General features: G+C 42.2%; 1 protein-coding gene across 5 annotated transcripts in view; it reads right to left on the reverse strand.

Moving 5' to 3' along the window:
* PDE4D (phosphodiesterase 4D) overlaps positions 1–27983 on the reverse strand; it is a 763522-nt gene that overhangs the window by 224321 nt on the left and 511218 nt on the right. The window contains exon 1 of one of the 5 annotated variants that reach the window (XM_084628699.1): positions 19570–19676. The exons of the other annotated variants lie outside the window; for them this stretch is intronic. Coding sequence (XP_084484825.1) covers positions 19570–19634 — 65 coding nt within the window. The 5' untranslated portion in view covers positions 19635–19676. Of the gene's footprint in view, positions 1–19569; positions 19677–27983 lie in introns of those variants that run through there. 5 annotated transcript variants of the gene reach the window in all.

Raw genomic sequence — 27983 nt, forward strand, 5'->3', positions numbered from 1 at the left:
GAGGATAAAGGCCCGGCAGAATATACCAACAAACCCTAGCAATCCTTCTCCAGGTACCACTTCCCATCCCAGAAAGTTCCCCACCTACAAGGCAGGTGATGATACTGAGGCCTTCTTAGAAAACTTCGAAAGGGCCTGCCTTGGGTACAACATCTCTACTGACCAATACATGGTAGAGCTGAGGCCGCAGCTCAGTGGACCCTTAGCTGAGGTGGCAGCTGAAATGCCTAAAGAACACATGAACAAGTATGAACTGTTTAAATCCAAGGTGAGAGTCAGAATGGGGATAACACCCGAGCAGTCTCGTCGGAGGTTCAGAGCCCTAAGGTGGAAACCAGACATGTCATTTACCTGACATGCCTACCACATTGTGAAACATTGGGATGCCTGGATATCAGGAGCAAGTGTTGAATCTCCAGTAAATTTGCCCTTCCTAATGCAAATGGAACAATTCTTAGAGGGTGTTCCTGAGCAAATAGAAAGATACATCCTAGATGGGAAACCCAAAACTGTAATCGAGGCAGGAGCGATTGGAGCCAGATGGGTGGAGGTGGCAGAGAAGAAGAAAACTGGTCGCAGTTGGAGCGGAGACCAGAAGGGACCACCCCAGACCACACCCTATTACCGGGGGCCGCCCAAAGCCCCACCTACCTTCCAAAGAACCCTCCAGACCCCTTATCGTCCCACCACCCCGTTCTCCAGCAACCCTCCTCGCCCCAGTGACCCGTCAGCTGGACGATGTTTTAAACGTAATGAGCTGGGGCATGTAAAGGTCAACTGCCCCAAGAACCCCAACAGATTACAGTTCATTGCACTGGAATCACACCAGAGGTCCACAGGCCCAGATACCTCCCAGATACCCTTGGAGCGGAGGGAAACTGTGAGTGTGGGCGGGAAGAAGGTCACCGCGTGGAGGGACACCGGAGCACAAGTGTCAGCTATCCATGCTTCCTTAGTGGACCCCAATTTAATCAACCCAGAGATCCAAGTGACGATTCAACCCTTCAAGTCCAACTCTTTCAATTTGCCTACAGCCAAGTTGCCTGTCCAGTACAAGGGCTGGTCAGGAATGTGGACTTTTGCAGTCTATGATGATTATCCCATCCCCATGCTGTTGGGGGAAGACTTGGCCAATCATGTGAAGCAGGCCAAGAGGGTGGGAACGGTCACCCGCAGCCAGGCTAAACAAGCCGTGAGGCCTAGCTCTGTTCCGGAAACTTCTATCAGGACCCGGTCAGAGGTGATGGACCCGGACCTCAGGCCAATGTCTGCAACAGCAGTAGTGGATCCAGTCCCAGAGACCCAGACGGAACCAGTCCCAGAACCGGAACCAGCCGAACAACCAACACCAGACCCAGTGTCAGCACTGAATCCAGTACTTGCAATCTCAACACCAGAGGGCCCCACCGAACCTGAACTGGCAGCAGCCGATAACCCTACACAAGAGGCTCAGCCGGAGCCTGAATCCCAACATAGTGCACCAGCGGAGAGCAGTTCACAGTCAACAGAAACAGCTCCATCCCCTATATCGCTTCCAGAGGGACCAAGCCTAGGTCCACAATCCAATGAGGGACTGATGTCTCCAGCATCAAGGGAACAGTTCCACACCGAACAGGAAGCAGATGAAAGCCTCCAGAGAGCTTGGACGGCGGCACGGAGCAACCCACCGCCTCTCAGCTCTTCTAATTGATCCAGGTTTGTTGTAGAAAGAGGACTTTTATACAAGGAAACTCTTTCTGGTGGACACCAGGAAGACTGGCATCCTCAGAGACAGTTGGTAGTTCCAACTAAATACCGGGCCAAGCTCTTGAGCTTAGCCTATGATCACCCTAGTGGCCATGCTGGGGTGAACAGGACCAAAGACCGTTTGGGGGGGTCATTCCACTGGGAGGGAATGGGCAAGGATGTTTCTACCTATGTCCAGTCTTGTGAGGTGTGCCAAAGAGTGGGAAAACCCCAAGACCAGGTCAAAGCCCCTCTCCAGCCACTCCCCATCATTGAAGTTCCATTTCAGCGAGTAGCTGTGGATATTCTGGGTCCTTTTCCGAAAAAGACACCCAGAGGAAAGCAGTACATACTGACTTTCATGGATTTTGCCACCTGATGGCCGGAAGCAGTAGCTCTAAGCAACACCAGGGCTAAAAGTGTGTGCCAGGTACTAGCAGACATTTTTGCCAGGGGAGGTTGGCCCTCCGACATCCTCACAGATGCAGGGACTAATTTCCTGGCAGGAACTATGAAAAACCTTTGGGAAGCTCATGGGGTAGATCACTTGGTTGCCACTCCTTACCACCATCAAACAAATGGCATGGTGGAGAAGTTTAATGGAACTTTGGGGGCCATGATACGTAAATTCGTAAATGAGCACTCCAATGATTGGGACCTAGTGTTGCAGCAGTTGCTCTTTGCCTACAGAGCTGTACCACATCCCAGTTTAGGGTTTTCCCCATTTGAACTTGTATATGGCCATGAGGTTAAGGGGCCATTGCAGTTGGTGAAGCAGCAATGGGAGGGATTTACACCTTCTCCAGGAACTAACATTCTGGACTTTGTAACCAACCTACAAAACACCCTCCGAACCTCTTTAGCCCTTGCTAAAGAAAACTTACAGGATGCTCAAAAAGAGCAAAAAGCCTGGTATGATAAACATGCCAGAGAGCGTTCCTTCAAAGTAGGAGACCAGGTCATGGTCTTAAAGGCGCTCCAGGCCCATAAAATGGAAGCATCGTGGGAAGGGCCATTCACGGTCCAGGAGCGCCTGGGAGCTGTTAATTATCTCATAGCATTCCCCACCTCCAACCGAAAGCCTAAGGTGTACCATATTAATTCTCTAAAGCCCTTTTATTCCAGAGAATTAAAGGTTTGTCAGTTTACAGCCCACGGAGGAGACGACGCTGAGTGGCCCGAAGGTGTCTACTACGAAGGGAAATGTGCTGGTGGTGTGGAAGAGGTGAACCTCTCCATGACCCTTGGGCGTATGCAGCGACAGCAGATCCAGGAGCTGTGCACTAGCTACGCGCCAACGTTCTCAGCCACCCCAGGACTGACTGAACGGGCATACCACTCCATTGACACAGGTAATGCTCACCCAATTAGGGTCCAACCTTACCGGGTGTCTCCTCAAGCTAAAACTGCTATAGAATGGGAGATCCAGGATATGTTACAGATGGGTGTAATCCGCCCCTCTGAAAGTGCATGGGCATCTCCAGTGGTTCTAGTTCCCAAACCAGATGGGGAAATACGTTTTTGCGTGGACTACCGTAAGCTAAATGCTGTAACTCGCCCAGACAACTATCCAATGCCACGCACAGATGAACTATTAGAGAAACTGGGACGGGCCCAGTTCATCTCTACCTTGGACTTAACCAAGGGGTACTGGCAGGTACCACTAGATGAATCTGCCAAGGAAAGGTCAGCCTTCACCAAACATCTCGGGCTGTATGAATTTAATGTACTCCCTTTCGGGCTGCGAAATGCACCCGCCACTTTCCAAAGACTTGTAGATGGTCTCCTAGCGGGATTAGGAGAATATGCAGTCGCCTACCTTGTCGATGTGGCCATATTTTCGGATTCCTGGGCAGACCACCTGGAACATCTACACAAAGTCCTTGAGCGCTGTAGCCAGACAGCCAGCCCCCCCCCCCGCCCCCCCTCAGACCAGCATTGCTGGAAACACAGGAGGAAGCAGGAACAGGGCACTTAACATATATTCCAGCACAGCCTTTGAAGCTGTGAAAGCACAGGTGTGCTGCTACAATGTGCCTCTGGGAACAGATACAAGGATTAAGCTCACAGCAGGCAGAGGCCCTGTGACAGACATGGCTCTTAGCCCCAACTAAATAGCGTGATGCACACACACCAACATCCTAGGTGGGAAAATATTTACCCTGATAAAAGAAATGTCCAGTAGTCGAAACTTATTGTTTCTCTCCTTTGCAAGTGTAAACTACTCTTGTGAAAGCTGGCGTCACCCCGACAGACCAGCCTCAATTTGGCATAAGAAAGGAGAAAGAGAATAAAGGAGTACAGAGGTATAAGTAGGGGACCTACAGCACCATGATTTTTGAGTGCTTTCACTATCTATCTGCTGGTCAGATAAGTGACAGCCTCCCAAGGCTTCTGCAGCTAAGAGGGTCCCTACGCCTTGTCCCTTATTCGTCTTTCCGCGGAATTGAGTGACCGATCCTGGCTTGGCACCGCTGGAATCGAGAGATGCAAGGAGGGTAAGAAGCACCCACACCTGATCTCCTATCTTTAGTGTACACATATTTTGAAATAGAGCTCTATACTTTGTTTTCTTTCTTTGGGATTGTGGCTTCAGTTTTGTAACTTGTTTGTGTGTGTAACATCTCTACATTTAAATAAGTAGGCACTAGCAATTTTGTAACCACATGATTAGAATCTAGCTTAATAAATTTTGGTAACCATTTATGCATAAGCCTGACTTGTTTTCTCTGGTTTACTGTAAAGCAGCCAACACAATTAAAGAACCTCAGCCGTTTTGGCTCTAAAGCCTGGCCATTAGGTGAGAGTACTAAGAGCCTAGCGTTGAGTTGTGCCGCCTCCACGGGGCAAACTCTTGGGGCACCTGTCAGTCAATCCTGGCTGCCCACTGCGAAGGAGCTCTGAGCTCTAGCAGTTAAAGTCACGGGTGTGGAGAGGCTCTTAGTGCTGCCATTGGGGCACCTGTCAGTCAGTATTGACTGCCCGCTGCGAAGGAGCTCTGAGCTCTAGCAGTTAAAGTCACGGGTGGTTAGGACCTTGGGGCATCCGTCAGCCTAGCCCGGGCTGCCCGCCGCGAAGGGACAGTGCGTCCTAGCGGTTAAAGTCGCGGATGGTATAAACGGGCATAGCTGGCACCTCACCAAACATCCTTGGCCGTCGGCTAACAGAAATTGGCGTCACGAACAGGATTGTGATATAGGCTGCACTACAGTAACACAATGAAACCAGTCATGATAAATACCACAGAATTCCCTGAGCTAGAGAAAAGTTTGACCCAAGAGGGAGGGGGAAATCCTCTGTGGAGCAAAGAACTGCTGGAGAAATATTGGGGAAAACCAGCAGAGATCTGGCAGCATTTCTGTAACTGGAGAACTGCCTGCAAGATGAAGAAAGGGAAAGGAAAAGGTGCTTGTATATGGCTGCTTACTAACATTTGGCAAGCTGCCTGTAAGGATTATCATAGTCTGGCAATAGAATTTAATAGGCTACAACAGGAAAGGGACACACTGCGCCAGGAATGCCAGAATTTAGATACCAGAGTAAGAACACTGAATAGGGATATGGAACATCTTCAGAAAAGATTACTTCCCTTAATTGAGAAAGAAGGGATAGAACGAAGGGAAAAGCTGGAGACTAAAACACGCAGAATCAACCGGGCTAAAGTTGAGACTGCTCTCTGGCTAGACCCTGAGGAATGGGATGGAGACATTTGGGATTCAGCAGATGAGTCCCCCTCCTCTGAGGAGGAAGGTCCCTCTGTAAAATTAAGACCAGCTATCACACATCACAAATCAGAAGAACATGAGGAAAATTTGAGTGGGGCAGAGCTGGATGAAGAAGGGGATGACAATTATCCATCCACCTCTTCAAAAACAAAGAAGGGAGGTAAAAAGGGAAAAGGGAGTAAAGCTCCAACACACTTTACCAAAATTACCACCCGCCAATATACTCCCATGGAGTTAAAAACAATCCAGGGAGATTTTGCTAAAAAGCCTGAGGAAGGTATAATAGAGTGGCTGGTCCGCCTCTGGGACACTGGGGGTGGATATATACGCCTGACAGCCCAAGAAACTGAGCGCCTTAACTTAGGTGCAGGAATATTCCTGGAACACTCAGAGGGGAACACCCCTAAAACACTTTGGTCTCTGGCTTGTCGATGGGCAAGAGGAATTTACCCAGCAGACCGAGATGAACCCACAGTAATGCACTGGACCAACATAGATGAGGTAAAAACAGCTCTATTAACTGTGGCTGTCATTAGCATGCTTGGTCAAAACCCTCAAGAGTTAGCCTATGAAAGCCCATGGGAGGGTCAGGTAGATGTAGATGATCTCAGACCCCTGCTTAAGGGAGTTCCGAGTAACCACAGGGCTATGGCACTGTCCCTTAGATCAGAAGCTGCAGCACATAACAGTACCTTTCGGGCACTGCTAAACCTTCTGGTGTCATACTTTAGAGAATTCGGAGACATCAGAGCACTGACAGGCAAAGCTAAGATGCGTTCCCTTCAGGGAAACAAGGGGGCACCATCTAAAGGACATAAAAACAAGCGAGAGCCAACCCAGGAGGAAAAGGAGCTTAGAGCCAAGTTGTGGAGACAATGTCTGGCTTTAGGTTATCCCAGAGATGTGATAAATGGACTGCCCACAGAGCGGCTAAAATTATTCACCACCTTTAAAAGAGCTGACTGGGAGACAACTAATGCTACTCCCAGTGCACCTCTGCAGCTCTCTCCTCTTTCCCCACCTGCAGACACCCAGTATACTCCATTGCTGCAGCAACTGCAAGAGTTACCAGAGCAGGGAAACTAGCTTGCGGGGGTCAATCTCCTCTCCTAATAAACCAGCTTAAATCCAAAAAGGAGAAAACAACAGCAAAAGACCCCCGGATACATGTTACTGTAAATGACAAACACATTATTCCTTTCTTAATGGACACAGGGGCTCAAATGTCCATGATTAAGCGAGAAAGTTTTCAGGGCTCGCCACCTACTGGCGGAAAACAGGTACTTGTTACAGGGGTAAATGGCAGTACCATAACTTACCCATTAGTTAAGATAAAACTGGATATCCCATTGCAACCCCACCATCAGCCCCGAAAATATGAGGTGATTTTGGGCAATGCCAACATACTGGGCATGGATGTTTTAAGAGGAAAGAAGGGAAGGATTAATGGGGAAAGATGGGCTTTTGGAGTCAGTTCTGTTCCTCATGCCACCCACCTGGAAGAGGAAAGCCCTCCCCACTATTCTGTAAACTTACTTAGCAGCGCGCCTGCTCTCCCGCCCTCAACAGTAACAAACATAAAGCAGTATAATGTCCCAGCTGAGGCCATAAGCCCTGTTACTGACCTGATCAAAGATTTGGAACAGCGAGGAATTTTAATTCGTACCCACTCTCGCTTTAATTCTCCTGTGTGGCCCATTAAGAAACCAAATGGCAAATGGAGACTCACTATAGACTATAGGAAGCTAAACAGTAACACTGGACCATTAACTACAGCAGTCCCTAGCATAACAGATATTGTAAACACCATACAAACCTGGGATAAACCCTGGCTAGCAGTATTAGATGTAAAGGACATGTTCTTCATGGTCCCTTTGCAACCAGCTGACCAGGAAAGATTTGCTTTTACTTGGAAAGGTGTACAATACACTTTTACCCGAATGCCACAAGGGTTTAAACACTCACCCACTATTTGCCATGGGGCACTGGCAAAGGTCCTAGATGACCTTATACTGCCACACAATGTACAAACTGTGCAATACATTGATGACATCTTAATAGGTGGGAAAACCTCAGAAGAGGTACAGGAGGCTATGAATCAAATCAAAGGAGCACTAGAAGCCCTTAATTTAGAGTTACCAGCTGAGAAATGCCAAGGTCCCTCCCAAGAGATAAAATTCTTAGGTACTGTATGGATGGGAGGTAGGAGGTCTGTGCCTAATGACACTGTGCAAGAGCTAAATCAGGCACCCTCCCCTGAAAGTAAAGATCAATTGAGACAGATTTTGGGAACCCTGGGGTTTTGGAGAAAACATGTACCTGGCTTTGCCATTATAGCCAGACCATTGTACAATTTGTTAAAGAAAAGTGCTGCCTGGGAATGGGCTCCTGCCCATGAGGAAGCCCTCAGGCAACTGATAGGGGAGATACACACCTATCAGGCTCTGGGTCCCATACATCCTGAAGCCCCATTCCATTTGTACCTAACTGTGGGAGCCACTGGAATGTCTTATGCTCTCTGGCAAGACAGTAACACTGCTCCCAGACGACCAATTCAGTTTGGTTCCAAGTCATGGCAAGGGTCACAGGCTAACTACACGCCTTATGAGAAGGTGCTTCTGGCAGCTTATACAGCCTTGAGAGAAACTGAGGAATTAATTCAGGATAAGGACATCACAATTCACACTCCTCTTCCAATCATTAAACCTATATTGGAAGGGAAAGAGTTACCACCTGGTGTAGCACAAAAGATGACTATCCAAAGATGGGCACTTTACATACACCACAGGGTAGGGAGTGCAGACACTGCACAAAACCCCACTATGATTCAGGAATCCCTATGGAAAGTAGGAATGCCTGATGAATACCGCCTACCTCCACAGCAGTCTCCCATTAAGGATGCTGCCCCATTTGATCCTTCTAAGCCTGAGGGAGTATGGTTCACTGATGGCAGTGCCAGGCTGGTAAAAGGAAAATGGAAGGGAAAAGCTGCAGCAGTGCCTGCAGACACCTCTGCAGCACCCCTAACTGCTGAAATTGATGGGTCAGCACAACTTGCAGAATTGGCTGCAATTAAACTGGCCTGTGAAGCAGGAGCCACCGCAGTATATATGGACTCCTATGCGGTATGGGCAGGTGCCACTCAGTGGATCGCTAACTGGAAAAATAACCACTGGGAAATAGGAGGTAAACCAGTCTGGGGACTGGAATACTGGAAGTGGTTATATCAGCATGCCCTGCAACAACCCCTGTCTATAGGACATGTCTCAGCTCATCAGAGGAATAATACCCCAGCTGCACAGTTAAACAATTTAGCCGATGCAGCTGCCCAGCTCTTTACCACACAAGTAGAATGGGAACGCTTATATTCATGGTTACATGATAATTTAGGACACACAGGAAGTGATGAGTTAGTGCGGCAAGCACATATCAGGGGGTGGCCTATCACCCACAGACAGGCTAGAGACCTGGTGCAAGCCTGCACTATTTGTGCTGAGACTAGAAAACATATAGCAGAAGGACAAAGGTTTGCCAGGCTAAGAGATGGAAAAACACTATGGGCAACCTGGCAGGTCGACTATGTCGGACCACTGCCCACTACAAGGCAGAGGTGGAAATACATCTTGACTGGAGGAGAAATTGTTTCAGGGATTGGTTTTGCATATCCAACCCGATTGGCAACAGGGTTGTCCACAGTTATGGGACTAAACCGCTTAACAGCAATTGTCCCAATGCCTCAAGAAATCCAATCAGATAATGGTTCGCATTTTAAGAATAAACTTGTAAGGGAATGGACCTTTAACCATGGAGTCCAATGGACCTTCCACCTTCCATATCGACCTCAATCTAATGGCATGGTCGAGCGCTGGAATGGGTTGCTAAAGAATCACTTGAAGCCTACTGATGGCACATGGGGAGACAGACTGGACGAAGTGGTGCAGAGATTAAACAACAGACTCCTACAGGAAGTCCAATCAGCAGGGGATTCTTCCCTACAGGGAAAGCTATCTCCCCTGCCAGAACACCACTGCACAGTTCCAAGTATGCTCCCGGAGATACTGTTGTGATTAAACACCCAGCCCTGGGAACCTTTACCTGCGTTTTGCACGCCTATAAAGAGAAAGGTGTATGGAGTGCCTTAAATGCTGATAAAAGGCTAATAACCATTACAGAGGCTTGGATCGCATCCAAGACCGGCTGACCATGTGATTTATTGCAGGAATGGTCCCATGGTTCCGAGCAACCTGCCAGCTAACCTGTCAGCAAAATGGATCATGCAGCAGACCTGTTTGATCACTAGAGACTACTATGGACTGTTGATATATTTGCCATTACTTATAATAGCAGGTGTAATTTTTGCTTTTGGTTTTAAAATAAGTTTTTTAGCTAGAACACGACCCACCAGAGATGTGTTCCTGCAAGCCCTCATGATCCTTCTGTTGGCTCCAGTCACCTTGGCAATACCAGAACATCCTCTTCGGGGAGCAATCCAAACCATCGCCTCAGCTGCTGGTGCTACAAATTGCTGGATGTGCACCTTGCTAGATTCAACCAATGGACTGGGAATTGAATTTGTACCACTACATGCAGTGGCTGAGAATGGACAAACCTCATGGATGCAATGGTTAGCTCAACACTTGGGATTCTCCCTCTCCCCGTTTTTACATTCGGTTGTGAATACTGTTTTAACCATTTTAATTATTGTAATTGTTTTTTGTGTAACTTTATGTATTATGAAGCGTTTGATTCAAACTGCTCTGTCCTCCACACAAATCAGATACCTAGAGCTAAAAAGGGATCCTAACCAATTCCGCGAACCCTCATCCTCTAATTTGGTTGTTGGGTATTTCTAGATTTCCCCAAGGAGGGCAAGAGGTGCTGGCATCACCGCCACCTTGCAATCTGGGATGTAGTGTGGTGCATCAGGGGGTGGAATGTAGCCAGACAGCCAGCCCCCACCCCCTCAGACCAGCATTGCTGGAAACACAGGAGGAAGCAGGAACAGGGCACTTAACATATATTCCAGCACAGCCTTTGAAGCTGTGAAAGCACAGGTGTGCTGCTACAATGTGCCTCTGGGAACAGATACAAGGATTAAGCTCACAGCAGGCAGAGGCCCTGTGACAGACATGGCTCTTAGCCCCAACTAAATAGCGTGATGCACACACACCAACATCCTAGGTGGGAAAATATTTACCCTGATAAAAGAAATGTCCAGTAGTCGAAACTTATTGTTTCTCTCCTTTGCAAGTGTAAACTACTCTTGTGAAAGCTGGCGTCACCCCGACAGACCAGCCTCAATTTGGCATAAGAAAGGAGAAAGAGAATAAAGGAGTACAGAGGTATAAGTAGGGGACCTACAGCACCATGATTTTTGAGTGCTTTCACTATCTATCTGCTGGTCAGATAAGTGACAGCCTCCCAAGGCTTCTGCAGCTAAGAGGGTCCCTACGCCTTGTCCCTTATTCGTCTTTCCGCGGAATTGAGTGACCGATCCTGGCTTGGCACCGCTGGAATCGAGAGATGCAAGGAGGGTAAGAAGCACCCACACCTGATCTCCTATCTTTAGTGTACACATATTTTGAAATAGAGCTCTATACTTTGTTTTCTTTCTTTGGGATTGTGGCTTCAGTTTTGTAACTTGTTTGTGTGTGTAACATCTCTACATTTAAATAAGTAGGCACTAGCAATTTTGTAACCACATGATTAGAATCTAGCTTAATAAATTTTGGTAACCATTTATGCATAAGCCTGACTTGTTTTCTCTGGTTTACTGTAAAGCAGCCAACACAATTAAAGAACCTCAGCCGTTTTGGCTCTAAAGCCTGGCCATTAGGTGAGAGTACTAAGAGCCTAGCGTTGAGTTGTGCCGCCTCCACGGGGCAAACTCTTGGGGCACCTGTCAGTCAATCCTGGCTGCCCACTGCGAAGGAGCTCTGAGCTCTAGCAGTTAAAGTCACGGGTGTGGAGAGGCTCTTAGTGCTGCCATTGGGGCACCTGTCAGTCAGTATTGACTGCCCGCTGCGAAGGAGCTCTGAGCTCTAGCAGTTAAAGTCACGGGTGGTTAGGACCTTGGGGCATCCGTCAGCCTAGCCCGGGCTGCCCGCCGCGAAGGGACAGTGCGTCCTAGCGGTTAAAGTCACGGATGGTATAAACGGGCATAGCTGGCACCTCACCAAACATCCTTGGCCGTCGGCTAACAAGCGCATAAGGGAGGCAGGACTAACTGTTAAGGCTAAGAAGTGTCAAATAGGCCTAAACAGAGTGACTTACCTTGGACACCAGGTGGGTCAAGGAACTATCAGCCCCCTACAGGCCAAAGTGGATGCTATCCAAAAGTGGCCTGTCCCAAAGTCAAAGAAACAGGTTCAATCCTTCTTAGGCTTGGCCGGTTATTACAGACGATTTGTACCACACTACAGCCAAATCGCCACCCCACTGACAGACCTAACCAAAAAGAAACAGCCAAATGCTGTTCAGTGGACCGAAAAGTGTCAGAAGGCCTTTAACAAGCTTAAAGCGACACTCATGTCTGACCCTGTACTAAGGGCCCCAGACTTTGACAAACCGTTCCTAGTAACCACAGATGCGTCCGAGCGTGGTGTGGGAGCAGTTTTAATGCAGAAAGGACCTGATCAAGAATTCCACCCTGTAGTGTTTCTCAGCAAAAAACTGTCTGAGAGGGAAAGCAACTGGGTCAGTCACTGAAAAAGAATATTACGCCATTGTCTACGCTCTGGAAAAGCTACACCCATATGTTTGGGGACGGCGTTTCCACCTGCAAACCGACCATGCTGCACTGAAGTGGCTTCACACCGTCAAGGAAACTAACAAAAAACTTCTTCGGTGGAGTTTAGCTCTCCAAGATTTTGATTTCGACATCCAACACATCTCAGGAGCTTCTAACAAAGTGGCTGATGCACTCTCCCGTGAAAGTTTCCCAGAATCAACTGGTTAAAATCGTCCTTGAGATGTGAAAAATATTGTTAGTCTTTATGTACTTGGTAGTATATTTAGAGATGCATGTGTCTTATTAACTCTGTTTTTCCTAGAGCTCCAGGAAGAAATCCCAGCCAGTGTTTCACCCTAGCTGAGATTTGGGGGGCGTGTCATAAATATAAAGAGAAGGGTAAACCCCTTTGAAATCTCTCCTGGCCAGGGGAAAGCTCCTCTCACCTGTAAAGGGTTAAGAAGCTAAAGGTAACCTTGCTGGCACCTGACCAAAATGACCAATGAGGAGACAAGATACTTTCAAAAGCTGGGAGCAGGGAGAGAAACAAAGGGTCTGTGTGTCTGTCTATATGCTGGTTTCTGCCAGGGATAGACCAGGAATGGAGTCTTAGAACTTTTAGTAAGTAATCTAGCTAGGTATGTGTTAGATTATGATTTCTTTAAATGGCTGAGAAAAGAATTGTGCTGAATAGAATAACTATTTCTGTCTGTGTATCTTTTTTGTAACTTACAGTTTTGCCTAGAGGGGTTCTCTATGTTTTTGAATCTAATTACCCTGTAAGATATCTACCATCCTGATTTTACAGGGGGGATTTCTTCATTTCTATTTACTTCTATTTTTATTAAAAGTCTTCTTGTAAGAAACTGAATGCTTTTTCATTGTTCTCAGATCCAAGGGTTTGGGTCTGTGGTCACCTATGCAAATTGGTGAGGCTTTTTATCCAACATTTCCCAGGAAAGGGGGGGTGCAAGTGTTGGGAGGATTGTTCATTGTTCTTAAGATCCAAGGGTCTGGGTCTGTAGTCACCTAGGCAAATTGGTGAGGCTTTTTACCAAACCTTGTCCAGGAAGTGGGGTGCAAGGTTTTGGGAAGTATTTTGGGGGGGAAGGACGCGTCCAAACAGCACTTCCCCAGTAACCAGTATTAGTTTGGTGGTGGTAGCGGCCAGTCCAAGGACAACGGGTGGAATATTTTGTACCTTGGGGAAGTTTTGACCTAAGCTGGTAAAGATAAGCTTAGGAGGTTTTTCATGCAGGTCCCCACATCTGTACCCTAGAGTTCAGAGTGGGGGAGGAACCTTGACAGGGTATTTTACGTAACTAAGCTGACTCAAATTGGTATAAGTTCCAACACAGCAGAAATGAAGTGGGAAGAACAAACTTTCGATGTAAGTTTGCAAGGTATATATAGGATAGCATGGGATAGTTGATTTTCTCACTTTGTTAGACTTCCATAATGTGTGAGAAAAATATCAAATTTCTATGTTATTAGATACAAAACATAACTCCTTCAGGAAATGGTACAAAATAAAAACATTGATGGCATCTTCTCAGGAATTAAGTAAACCTCAATTCACTGTTAAATATGCCAATAGCTTTTTCAACAGCAAGAAATCATACTAATGTTACAGCAAAACTGTTAAATCATCTTTATTCTCAAAATAATCAGTTGCTGCTTTGTGTGTACCATCATATATGGATTATCTCAGTAGAGAATTTCTAGCTTCTAAGAGGACAGTCTGTAACCTGAGAGTACAGAATCTACTTGCATGCTTGTGATTGACCTCAGCAGTCAGAGGTATACATAAGACCTGATTTTTTCCTCATTTACATTAGTTTTACACTGGTCCAATACCCTGGATTTCAGTGAAGTTACTCCTGATTCACACCAGCATGAGAGGAGAATCAACCTCATTGACATCCATGGAATTAATCCCGATTTATTCCAGTGTGACAGGAGAATCAACTCTTTTGTCCTTTCAGAAGACTTCTGTTTATAAGTCCCTAAAGAGGGGGTAATTTTCACTTTCCTCCTTCCAAACCAAACATGCATGCTGACTCTGCAATAATCTAACCACCAGATGGCATAATGGCTTCCTTTACATGACTAGAGAGGCTATTTTAACTTTCTCGCTAACCCCTCTATTTCAAAAGGTACCATTATCCTTCCTCTTTTCACATCAGTTGCTCACTTTTCAAATAAAGAGACCACCTTGTGATAGCATCTGAGGGGTGAATTGCAGCAAAATCACACAAAAACTCAGTTAATAAGGTAAACTATAATTGCATTTAATGAAAATGAAACAAGCATTTTCTGTGAGAACAGCTTTCCATCGGAAATGCTGATTTGAATAAATTGAAATGTTCTATGGGAACATGTAGCTTTTGTCAAAACATCCAATAGAGACCATGCAAACAGACAGGCTGGTCAGCTCCTGACTTGTTTCCAGGAGCTGGTCAGTTGGCTGTTCAGTGTCCTGGCTCCCTGGGCTCTCAAGCTACTTGACTGTTCAACTAATAGGTGGTGGGGCTTTTGGGCTAGCTAGCTTCTGGGCTACATGGCTCCCTGGCTCTGCTCTTTGGTGAGCTGGCTCCCAGATTCCCCATTTCCAAATGAAACTAATCTGGAAATGCACAATTTTCAGCAGAATGGAAACTCTGGTCCCCAAATAACGATCTCTGCTTACCAATAATAAATAACTAAGTCATCATGATTACATAGCTCACTTAAAGTGCATCTATTTCTGATTTAACCAAGAATTTACCTCACAGTGAATTGCTCTTTTATACCGGTATTTCTCCTGGTGAATACAAATGTCATGCCAATGTTATTTCATTCGAAAGCTGATATCATGCAGCAGCTACAGGCTCTTCTGCTGAAACACCAGTATCCTTTGTGAAGTTAGGAATGAGAGGCAGCCTTAAGTGATGTCAAATTATTTTTTTTTACTGCAAAACAAACAACTACTTCTCATTTTTTCTCATGAAAAACAATGATCTGTTTCCATTACAGAATAATAGAATATACAAATGTAGGGCTGGAAAAAACCTCAAGAAGTCATTAAGTCCAGCCCCCTGAGCAGAGGCAGGATCAAGTAAACCTAGACCATCCCCGACAGTTGTTTGTCCAACCTTTTCTTAAAAACCTCCAATGATGGGGATTCTACAACTTCCCTTGGAAGCCTGTTCCAGAGCTTTAGTACTCTTACAGTTAGAAAGTTTTTCCTAATGTCTGACTTCAATCTCCGTTGCTGCAGATAAAGCCCATCACTTCTTGTCTTCCCTTCAGAGGACATGGAGAACAATTGATCACTGTCATCTTTGTAGGAGCCCTCAACATATTTGAAGATCGTTATCTGGTCCCCCCTCAGTCTTCTTTCCCCAAAACTAAACATGCCCAGTTTTGTTTTGTTTTTAAATATCTTCTCACCGGCCAGGTTTTCTAAACTTTTTATCATTTTTGTTGCTCTCCTCTGGACTCTCTCTAATGTGTACATATCTCTCCTAAAGTGTGGAGCTCTGATTGGACACAGTATTCCAGCTCAGGTTCTGACAAGTACAGAGGGGCAATTACCTCCTGTAGTACACCTCCGAATGATATTAGCCATTTTTTTTTTGGAACTGCATCATGTTGTTCACTCATGTTCATAAGTGTTCCACTATAACCCCCAGATCCTTTTCAGCAATACTACAACATAGCCAGTTATTTCCCATTTTGTAGTTGTGCATTTGATTTTTCCTTCCAAAGAGTAGGTTTTTTTGCATTTGTCTTTATTACATTTCATCTTGTTGATTTCACACCGACTCTCCAATTTACCCAAGGGCATTTTGAATTCTAATCCTGTCCCCCAAAGTGCTTACAACCCCTCCCATCTTGGTGCAATCCAAACATTTTATAATCATACTTTCCATTCCATTATCCATGTCATTAGTGAAAATATTAAGCAGTACCAGACCCAGAACTGACCCCTGTAGAACACTATTGGATAGCAGATTGATAGCAAACCACTGATAAGCTATACTCCTTGAGTCTTTCAATCAGTTGTGCATCCACCTTATAGTAATTTCATCTAGTCGGAAATTCCCTGCTTTGCTTATGAGAACGTCACGTGGAACTGTGCCAAAAGCCTTATTAAAATCAAGATATACCATATCTACTGCTTCCCCCATATCCACTAGGCCAATAACCCTGTCAAAGAAGGAAAGTAGGTGGGCTTGGCATGATTTGTTCTTGTCAAATCCATGCTGGCTATTTCTTATAATACCATTATCCTCCAGGGGGTTACAAATTGATTGTTTAATCATTTCTTCTACTATCTTTCCAGGTATTACAGTTAGGCTGAATGGTTTATAATTCGCTGAGTCCTTTTTGTTCCCTTTTTTTTTGAAAGATAGATGTTCTTTTTTGAAAGATGTTTTGCCCTTATCTAGTCTTCTGAAATCTCATCTGTCCTCCACGAGTTCTCAAAGATAATTGCTAGTGGTTCCGAGATTGGTTCAGATGGTTCTTTAAGCACCTTAGCATGAATTTCAGCAGCCTTGCTGACTTGAATACATCAAATTTACCTTCTTTAACCTGTTCCTTTTGTTTCTGCTTGCGCTCCTTCCCCTTTATTGTTAATATTAATTGTGTTGAGTATCTGGTCACTATTAACCTTTTTAGTGAAGACTGAAGCCTTCTTGATGTCATTAGATAGTTGCTCTCATTCCGCACTAAGAAGAGGACCTACACTTTCCTTCATCTTTCTCTTGCTGTTAACATATGGAAAGAACCTCTTCCGATTGCCTTTCATGTCCCTTTCAAGGTGTAACTCATTTTTTGCCTTAGCATTTCTGATTTTGTCCCTGTATTTTTCTGTACTCCTCTTTAGCAATTCATCCATGTTTCCATTTTGTGTAGGATTCCTTTTTGATTTTCAGGTCATTAAAGAGCTCCTTTAGATTCCTAGGTTAGAAGGGACCATTGTGATCATCTAATCTGACCTCCTGTATATAAAAGGCCATATTAACTTCTTCAAAGTAATTCCTAGATCATATCTTTTAGAAAAACATCCAATCTTGATTTAGAAATTGTCAGTGATGGAGAATCTACCATGACCCTTGGTAAATTGTTCCAATAGCTAATTACTCTCAGCGTTAAAAATTTACACCTTATCTGCAGACTGAATTTGTCTAGATTCAACCTTCATCACCATCCTGGTTTGAAATGACGACACTGGATAAAAATTTCAAAGGTGCCTAAGTGACTTATGAGTCTAAAGTGCCTAAATGATTTAGGATTATAAATCATCTAGGCTCTTTTGACAATTTTATTCACTGATCCCAAAGCTCCCCTACGGAAGTTAGTTCTGTGTTGGGGCTAGAGCATTCCAGGAGTTTTCACTTGTGCAATTTTCCTGTCAATCCTTTCATAAGAGATAGGGTTTGTCCCCTCACAGAAGTGACAAGGGTTTGGTTCAACTTTCAAGCCACTAGAGACCAGGGCAAGCCCCACAAATCCATGCTCCCAAGGATTCCCCTGCTAACCACTTCCTCTGCACGAGGGATGATTCCAAATTGCCAGGAAATGATGGATCTCAGTGCACATCAATTCAATATTCACAATTAGCAGGAAATATATTCCGTCCCACCAGATCAGTATATTCATTCAGATGTGCTACAGTGACAGGGGGCCACACAATGAGACAAAAAGATAGATTAGAGAGACAGAACATCAAGCTGTCATGTCAGAGACCTTGTAGGGTATGCACACATCAGCATGAAATATATTTTTGTGAGAAAGAAGAGCAGTAAAAATGGTATCTCTGAATAACCTCTCCACTTCTAAGTAAGATATTTAGTGTAGTTGCATATTGTTTTCTTATGTACAAGCTAAGACATTCATATACTGTCTCACTGATTTAGAGGCTATATACTGAGATTGATTATGTATTATTTTAGATCAGTTGAGGCCTCTAGGACATTATTGCTTCACCATGTTACACAATATTGTACAAAGTATAGATCTATCTCTCTATAGATCACTGCAATTCTTATTTTTATTACATTTAAAACAAAAATAAAAAAATCAATACCTGGGGATACATCTTGCAGTCCTTATTCAGGCAAAATTATCCCTGACATCAGTGAGGGTTTTGTTTGAGAAAGCTCTGAGGATTGCATAGTGTGGTCAATAGTTTGAAATTGTTAACACTATTCCATTTTATCTTGTTTTAATACAAGATAACTAGAAACAATTAGTTACCACTTATTATCACTCTCACCTGTACTGTATGGATTGGAGTGATTCAATCAAAAAGCTTGTGGAGTTATGGCAAAAACAAAACTTTTATAAGCTCAAGATCAACTATGTTAACTTGACAGGTTTGACAGCTAAAGATGTATCTAATTAGTATTACACATCTCAGTGAAAGCACCTAGGAAATATACTGCTTAATTCTAAGCAACAATTGTGATTTTTCAGAAATAGAAAAAAATCCTTTAAAAAAATAGTATAGAATTTTACTTTAATGGTCCAAAACACCATAGTTTACTACAGTGTCAGTGCAGGGTTCTGAACCATTACCCTAAAATACTGTAGGTTTTTTTATATCCATAATAAGGTATGATATAGGTAGGAGATTTAGAAAAAGGTAGGAAATTCACTAACAAGCTAAATTTGTTTATTTGTATAGCTACGAGAAAATTTGCCCTTCCTGTGTTAATCAAGCTCCACAAAGTTCACTCAGTTTAGTAATGAGAATAATTAAACAACAGATAATATAACCTTGACAATCACCAGACGATAAATTTAACAAGAAAACAAAACACACTGTATTGACTGCTAATTTAGTCAACTTTCACTTTTCTGAGTGGAGGAAAAATGCATAATCCATAATGCAGCGCAGAATCTCACTTTATGTCACTGTAGCTGCTGTCTGTCTTTTCTGTGGACAGTCATCCATGAGCAATAAGTCTATTAATGCAACAGAAACCATTAACTGTGTATACGTATCCAAAAATAGCCAGTGAAAACTACAATTTTCATTTTACCTATGAGACTACAAATCTGCAAGTTTGATTTCAGCAACTAAAGTTATAATTCAGATCAAGTGTCACATATTAAAAAGTGTCTCAAGTGAATTCAACTGATTAGTAAATGTGACCAATTGATAATCTGCATTCCTTATTCAATATTAGGAACACACTGTTGTACAAGGAGGAGCACACTAATTTTTTTTTTTTGCTATTAACTATTCAATTAAACTTAACAGCTGAGCATTTCTAGTAACCATGCAAGATCTGTCAAACACCATTAAATACAGCCACTTTTTCAGTGTGTTTGTGTGAGAGAATGGGGGGTGGGAGGATGACAGCATCAGGAAAAGAAAACCCCAAAACACATTACCAAATTGTATCTGCAGTCCTTAAGGAGCTGGTAGATCGGGATCTTGGCTTCATAACAATACTCATTTTGAAAAATTCCCCAAGTATTTTTAGCAGTGAAACTTCAGTTGCCCTTATAAAGCTCACTCCACGTATTCCATTTCAAAGTGAGATTTGTGTAAAAAAAAAAAACCCCTCTGAAATCCTCCTCCCGTAATAATCCAAGCTCCAAAGGAGGAGTTGCAATTCACAGGAACTCTTTCCTTTTTCACACTGAATTTACTCCAGGACTAGCCTCTTCAGAAGTGACAGTGCTTGTCTCTTCTGTCTCCTATTGCCTGGGGAGGAACAGTATTTTGAATCTATTCTCCATCTCGGTCACATGGGAACCAAGGCAGCTGAAAGAGACTCTTGAGCTCTTTTTCACAGTCCTATAACAACAGGTTTAAAGGTCAAGCACATTAAAAAATTAGCAATTGTAAAAGGAAAATAATGAATGTAAGGTATTTCCAGGGAAGTTCCCTTTTCAGAAGTGCTAGATGAGTTCATCCCAATGGAGTAAGGGAAAGGGAACAAAGCTTTTTCACCTCAGGTTCACCAGATGTCTTATCAATGAATAGAAAAGGAGTACTTGTGGCACCTTAGAGACTAACAAATTTATTTGAGCATGAGCTTTCGTGAGCTACAGCTTATGCTCAAATAAATTTGTTAGTCTCTGGTAAGGTGCCACAAGTACTCCTTTTCTTTTTGCGAATACAGACTAAAACGGCTGCTACTCTGAAACCTGTCATTATCAGTGAATATAATTCTTCCCCTCCCCTATGTCCTCTGCCTCTCCTAGATTTGTGAATGAGAAGCATTATTAACCTCACAAAGCAGAACATATTCTTTGAGGGACAAGTGACCTCTCTGTGAAAACAATGCAGGGAAATTAAAGAAAAATAAAATTCCTCATTGATTGTTAAAGTTTCTGTCTCACACACACATGCAACACACACACTGCTATAAATCACTGAAGTACAAAAATGCCATATATCAAGTGCCATATTATGAAGTCCTTTTTACTAAAATGCAGAGAGCTGCTTGTCCTGCTACAGCAGAGACTAACAGCATCTCCATTACAAACAGCTAAGCTTTTTATTTTTAACTTCTAGCCAAAAGCTTAGCATAAAAGCTTCCAGCCCAAGAGCAAATTCCCTTTTGGAAATCTTAATTTAAGTTGGTTTGTCGGTTTCACAGTTAGTTTGGAAGCAAAAAAAAAGTACATTTTGTCTGCTTACTGTTTTTAAATATATACCTTTAGTTAAAAAATAACAGAACTGTGTTTGTGTGATTTAAATGAAGTTTTGCAAGTGTACTGTAAACCAATCTGCAGTGGAATTTCTTTTTAAATTGACAGGTTTCAGAGTAGCAGCCGTGTTAGTCTGTATTCGCAAAAAGAAAAGGAGGACTTGTGGCACCTTAGAGACTAACCAATTTATTAGAGCATAAGCTATTAGAGCATCTGAGGAAGTGAGCTGTAGCTCACGAAAGCTTATGCTCTAATAAATTGGTTAGTCTCTAAGGTGCCACAAGTCCTCCTTTTCTTTTTTTAAATTGAAAGAGCCAAGTTATTACTCGACAAGTGGTTACATGTATTGTAACAATTCCTTTACACAATGTTTTCAAGGACAGAGAGCATACTATTTTGATGATGGAACAGCTGTGTGAATAACTGAGAATAAACAAATATTTTATTAGTAAACTTTTGTGAAATTTGAATATATTCAGGAATGACCCATCTACTTCTATAAGCCACATGGATGGTGGAAACAATGTGCTACTTAGTTTATTCAAAATATGTAATAAAATTCATCAAGTGAAATATTGAACTATCGCTCAATGATCGTATGCAATGTTCTGTTGATACTAATGAATCTTTGCATATTCACAGATCCATAATGTGCATTGTAGAGTACAGAGCATTGTCAGGAAAGATCCTGAAGGGCCAGCAGGCTTCCACTAGTTATCTGCATATAAATTGTTCCCTGACAGCAGAAAGAATTTTAATGAGAGTTCATGCCAAGCATTCTGTTCTTCATGCTTTCAGGGCTGCATCTTTCAAATCACACTTACTGGCAGATATAGGAGCTAAAAGAGCCTGTGGAATCATGTAAGATAGCTCCAAAGAGCGGAGGACCAGAAAAGATTTTGCTGATAACTGTAGCTTAAAATGAGAAGGGTCCAGCATCCACAGACCTTTAATAATAGCTGGATCTGCCAGTAAACACACCACACTTCTTTGATAGTATATCTAGATGTGCCAGGACTTGCTGAACCTTGCTCCATCTTGAATGAAAGTGGGATGGATTCAAATAAAGACAGAATGGGTGTGAAATGGGAATGCTGGACTGTTATGGAATATCTAGACATTTTTAATTTTTATATTTTACTTAACCTGGTTACGTACCTTATTATTAAACTTAAGTGCCAACACCCTCCCACACCCCACTTAAATAACAATGAGTCAAAAACTCACAAAGATTATCAAATCATGCATTAGTAGGGCTTTGGACAAAATGGCCTCAAAGTACTATACCTGAATGACATTCAAACACTAAAAATATCACAGTGTCAGACAACAGAGATCTCAGGATGGTTAGATCTCAAAGACACATCAATGAAAATGCTGCCTCTGTCTATATGAGGTACCTCCAGTTCAACGGGGTATTTATTAGGCACCCACAGGCAGAACACTGTAGTGCAACTGCATCCCAGCGAGTCAAATGATCAAGACCATGCCTCAGGCACCATTCTGGTCCAGCAGAGATCTGGGACTCCAGTAACAAAAGGGGGGGGGGGAGAGTGTGAAGCCCTCCAGGGAATGCTGTTATCTGTATTATATTCAGAGGTTGCCCAAGGACAAGTTAAAGAAAACGTGTGGAGGCGGAGGGAGGTGAAATGCAGAGAGCAAAGCTAAACTATGAAAGAACACAACTTCTTACCTAGGGGTTGGGAACTTTGCAAGCCTGGTGGTCTTTTCTGGATGCAAGAGACGAGCAGTGATTGCAAAGCAATACCTGGATCTTCTTCAGTGAGTGGACAGAGAATTTTGCTTTTTATACTCTAGTTATTGTACAGACAGTATTTTCAAAAATGCACCACAAAGACAAAGTATTCTAGGTTTTTGAGCAAACATATTAGACAGTTAGGCATAGCTTGGAAGAGACCCCAGTTTCATATAAGTTTTCATATTAATGTGACCTTGTTCACATTAATGTCAATGGGAGCTTTTATCACTGATTTGAATAAGGGCAGGGGCAGGCTGTCACTGTGGTGACAAACATGACAGCCTACAGACAGTACAACAATTGCAGCAACATAAAACAAACATATTTTAATATACCACCAAATAATCACTCAATCACCACCAGGTGAAACAAATGGAACTTTTCATGGATATAAAAGATTGCATTAGCAGATCCCAAAGCAGGATCATGGCCTATGAAAGAAAGAAATGTGTATTAACTCATTGCAAAACAGTTTTTTCCCCCAATGATGTATTTTGTTATTTAAAATGACAGCCTGTTGCGATATTAAGCCTAATGTGCCAGCACTTGTCTTTAGGTGTATTTTAAGTAGTTTAAGAAGAGAATAGTGAATGCAAATATGTTTATAATTTTATATATTTTTTGTAAGTGGCTGTAATATGCTTTACAGATTCATGTTTAACTTGTGTGTACCTTTTATGCAGACAGCCAATCAACTGCTTAGAACAAACGTAACAGCCATATGTGGTAGGTGATTTATGCATGCAGTATTTTCAACTGGTAAAATTCAGTTTGTGTGTTTTTCCATGTAGTAACAAGAAAAGCAACAATAGCATGTTTTGACTGTATATTCAAACTCCATCAGTACTAAAAGATATGGATGTGATTTCAAACAATAATAAAAAAAAAAACATGTGCAAGAAGCAACCCAGGGTGCTTTCCTTTCAATAATACATCTTTAAAGTAGTATGTAATCAGATGAAAATTTTGACTAAACTGAAAAAAATAATGTAAAGAATGAACAGTGTGGCCAAGGGGATGAGGACTGGAAACCAGTTCTGTTCCATACTCTGCCACTGGTTTGCATTGTGACCTTGGGCAATTCACTACTCTGAACCTTAGTTTCCTAATTTGTAAATCAATTTGAGATGTATGGATGAAAAGCATTATATAAGCAGTAAGCACATGATTACTACATAGTATTTGCTGAAGTAAATGCTCAATCTTCCTTTTAAAAGATTAACTGAAAGCCATTTTAACTGACAAGACTTGAGTTCTATGTTGTGTGTTATTTGTGCAGTGGCTGATGTCACCAATATTTACTGGGGAAAAAAATGCAGGAATCTGCCATAAATTTGTTTTACTTTAGGAGTCTTAGGGATGTTGTCAACTCTATTAGGAGAAATATAGAATCTTGGCAGGTAAATCAGGTCTTGGCAGGCAAGTAAAGGATGAATGGACTCTTCAATAATTTGTTTGAAATGTATTTGTAAATGCTAGGCCTATATGCCTATTCTGATACTTGAGAGGGATTCTTAAATTGTTTTACTTATTTATTTATTTTGAAAAGTATTTCACTACACCTTTAAGAAAATATTATTGATCATTCTCCAAAGATACTTGTGCTATTTCCCCCTTCTGCTAGGTCTCTTAAATGCTATTCATGAAACTGGACCCACACACGCAGATCCCCGTGTCCCCACAGAGTCCCATTACAATGAATGGAGCTTTGTTTGCATGGATGTCTGAGTCCCTCAGGGTAGATCCAGTTGCAGAATCAGGGATTTAGTTGAATCAAACTTTTAAATCTGTGCTCAGATAACACTGACTGAACTAAGTGGAAATTTGGCCTGAATAAGGTCAGAGAGGCAAATTTTGACGTCTGTATACTATCAAAATAAATGGACTTTGTACTTGGTGGAAGTCAGGGAGTAAGGACTATACTCCTCCTGGACAGTGGCTCCATATGGTTTCATTCCTTCTCTGCTCCTAACTCCATCCTATGCAGTAGTAGTGACTGAATCACCAAAGATCAGTACAAAGAATGAGGAGTACTTGTGGCACCTTAGAGATGAACAAATGTATTTGGGCATAAGCTTTCATGGGCTAAAACCCACTTCATCAGATGCATGCAGTGGAAAATACAGTAAGAAGATATATATATACACAGAGAACATGAAAAAATGGGTTGCCATATATAGTTGGCATAACGAGACTAATCAATTAAGGTAGGCGATTATCATTAGGAGAAAAAAAACTTTTGTAGTGATATTCAGGATGGCCCATTTCAAACAGTTGACAAGAAGGTGTGAGTAACAGTATGGAACAAATTAGCATGGGGAAATAGTTTTACTTTGTGTAATGACCCATCCACTCCCAGTCTTTATTCAAGCCTAATTTAATGGTGTCCAGTTTGCAAATTAATTCCAATTCAGCAGTCTTTTGTTGGAGTCTGTTTTTGAAGTTTTTTTGTTGAAGAATTGTGACTTTTAGGTCTGTAATTGAGTGACCAGAGAGATTGAAGTGTTCTCCGACTGGTTTTTGAATGTTATAATTCTTGATGTCTGATTTGTGTCCATTTATTCTTTTGCATAGAAACTGTCCAGTTTGGCCAATGTACATGGCAGAGGGGCATTGCTGGCACGTGATGGCATATATCACATTGGTAGACGTGCAGGTGAACGAGCCTCTGATAGTGTGGCTGATGTGATTAGGTCCTATGATGGTGTCCCTTCAATAGATGTGGACAGTGTTCTTCATTACCTGGAGAAGCTGCGTCCCCATTGCAAAATGTTTCTGTGGTTGGGAGTCCTCTGTGTGGTGTAAACACAATGAATCTGCTACTTTTGAGGACTTTTACAGGCCACACGATTTGGGCATGAGTGAAGGCTGTGGGTTTAGTCTTTACATTCACCATTCACATTAAAGTCACCTAGTTTATTATTTATCTTAGAATGCTCAGGAATATTTATTTATGAATAGATAACTCCTGATGTATTTTCTTTGTCATATTTGAATATGTCTCTATGGATAAGTTAAAACTTTGGGAAAATAAAATTAAATAAAAAATAAAAATTAAAAAATATTTATCTGCAGCTTGAAAGGCACTTATTTACAGTACATGTAGCTTATGACTCAAAAATAGATGTAAATAAACAAAGAAAAGCTTATTGATGGAATGAAGTGTATTTCTGCTTTGGCTTTTGGATTAGCTTCCCTTGTGACACATACTTAAGAATTATGAGAAGTTACAGTTTCTGAATTATTTTTTTAGTTATTTACTGGGCAAAAATCTCCTTTTCCAGCTCTGATATAATAGCTCCAGTCAAAAAGTGATTTTCTTTTTCTTCAGGTAGAGAAAAATTGCCTCACTGTCCCACTACTGTGCAGTGTGAGGGTATTTTGCTGCCAATTGCTAAAGCGTAGTAGAGCACAGAAGTCCCTACGGCACTTCTGTGTGGAAAATAAACAAACACCTTAGATGGTTAGATTTACTATACATTAAATCTAATTCCCACATTACTAATTCTTAGTTTTAAACCAAACATATATAACCCAAGTGGGTATCTGGAGCCTGTAAATTCAGAAATGCTATAATAAAACTTTCCTAGCTCAAAACACAGGAAAAGGAGTTAATCTTTGGATTTTCTAGTGAACTTCATCTACTGCTTTGTCAGAGGATGACTAGGTAAATGTGAAAAAGGGTATTCAGCATCTTTCACTAAAAAGCATTATGACTATGTACAGAAATACATATGATTTACCAGTAGCATATGTTAAGGGATTGATAGGTGATATTGTACACAGGTATCTGGCACCTCTAGGTCCCAGAAAAGACAAGGAACTTCAAAAACAGCCAAAGTAGCAAAAATCTTACATAGGGATTCACCAATAAACAGGCAGAAGTGGGAGTGCAGTGGGGAAGATGGTTCGGCAATAGCAGGTGTTCCTTTCAAGTTTTACTTTTAAAGGTAGTTCTAGTCTTGAAATATGTTAATTGCTCACGAATTTGTTGTACTTTGTTTATAATTAGAACTAGTGTAAAACATTCAGAGTGTGAATTATGAGTTAAGTGATATTTTGGCACATACTAATTTTATTATTATGACTGAAGACACACTTTTCATTAAACGGGACATAAATTTTGCTATGGGGGAATTAAAAAAATAATTTGTCAGAATAATTCATAATGTGGTCAAATGTGTTGTTTCATTGCAACCCTTCACATAGCAGTACGCTGGAGGTGTGTGTAATTGGTATTATGCATACTACAGGTCAAATTCTGATACTGCATGCTTTCACAGTCTCATCAATGAGATGGAGATCAGAAAGCCAGCTTCCTGTGCACTGAGGAATTAATGCTGTGTTGTTGACAGGTCTGAAAACATCACAGAAACATATCCTTCCTAAATTAGACCCTGAGGCTCATAATGGAGGTTGCACCAGCAGAACTAAGGAGAGTATTTGGCCCAGAGAATATACCAACAGATTTTCAAGGTTGGCATGCTTAACTATGCAGACGTATGAGGGTGCTCCTAAATTAAGTGTGCAGATATGTGACATGCATAGACAGATCAAGTATGTGAATGCAGACATATTCAGTTAGGTGTAGAACTGTCCATGGCATGCACACAACTATAGGTGATGAAAAAAATGGGTTTGTTATTAATTCTTATTATTATTACTACTAAAGAGTTATAAACCTTTATACATTTTAACAGAATGTTCTTTCCCAGCAAAGGTTACATTTTCAGTAAAACAAGTTACATTGTTATCTTCAGTATGTCAGCCCACAATTGGCTTTTCCTGATAACCAGAAGGTGCAATTTAACAATCATGATGTTATGGAAAACTAGGCACATAACTCCACTATTCTAGGTTTTGGTTTATCTAACCATATGGTTCAGCATATACTTGGGGAAAAAACCCTGTGCGTCTGTGTCTACGTGCACACACACAAAATATGTTAGAGATTAGCCTCAAACATATACCTTAATGTATATGGCATATGAAAAGTGGGTGAATAATTTCCTAACTTTTTAATTATAAATTTGTCACTATAAAAAGATAGTAAGCATTGGTTCCCATCCTTAATTATATAGGGGCTGATCCTACAGTCCTATCTTGGGCAAATCACCCACTGAGTTCAACTGGAGTTTTATCTGAATAAGGATTGCAAGGTCAGGCCCATTTGGGTATGTTTACACTGCAATTATACACTCGTATCTGATCAGTGTCAGCTGACTTGAGCTCATGGGCTTACACTAGTGAGCTGTTTAATTGCGGTGTAGATGTTCACACTCAGGCTGGAGCCTGGGCTCTCCCATCATGGGGTCCCAGAGCCCAGGCTTCAGCCCAAGCCTGAATGGTTACACTGCGATTAAGCAGCTGCATAGCCCACGCCCTG

The sequence above is a fragment of the Lepidochelys olivacea genome, assembly GCF_965140295.1.
Source record: "Lepidochelys olivacea isolate rLepOli2 genome assembly, chromosome: 5".
Classification (NCBI taxonomy): Eukaryota; Metazoa; Chordata; order Testudines; family Cheloniidae; genus Lepidochelys; species Lepidochelys olivacea.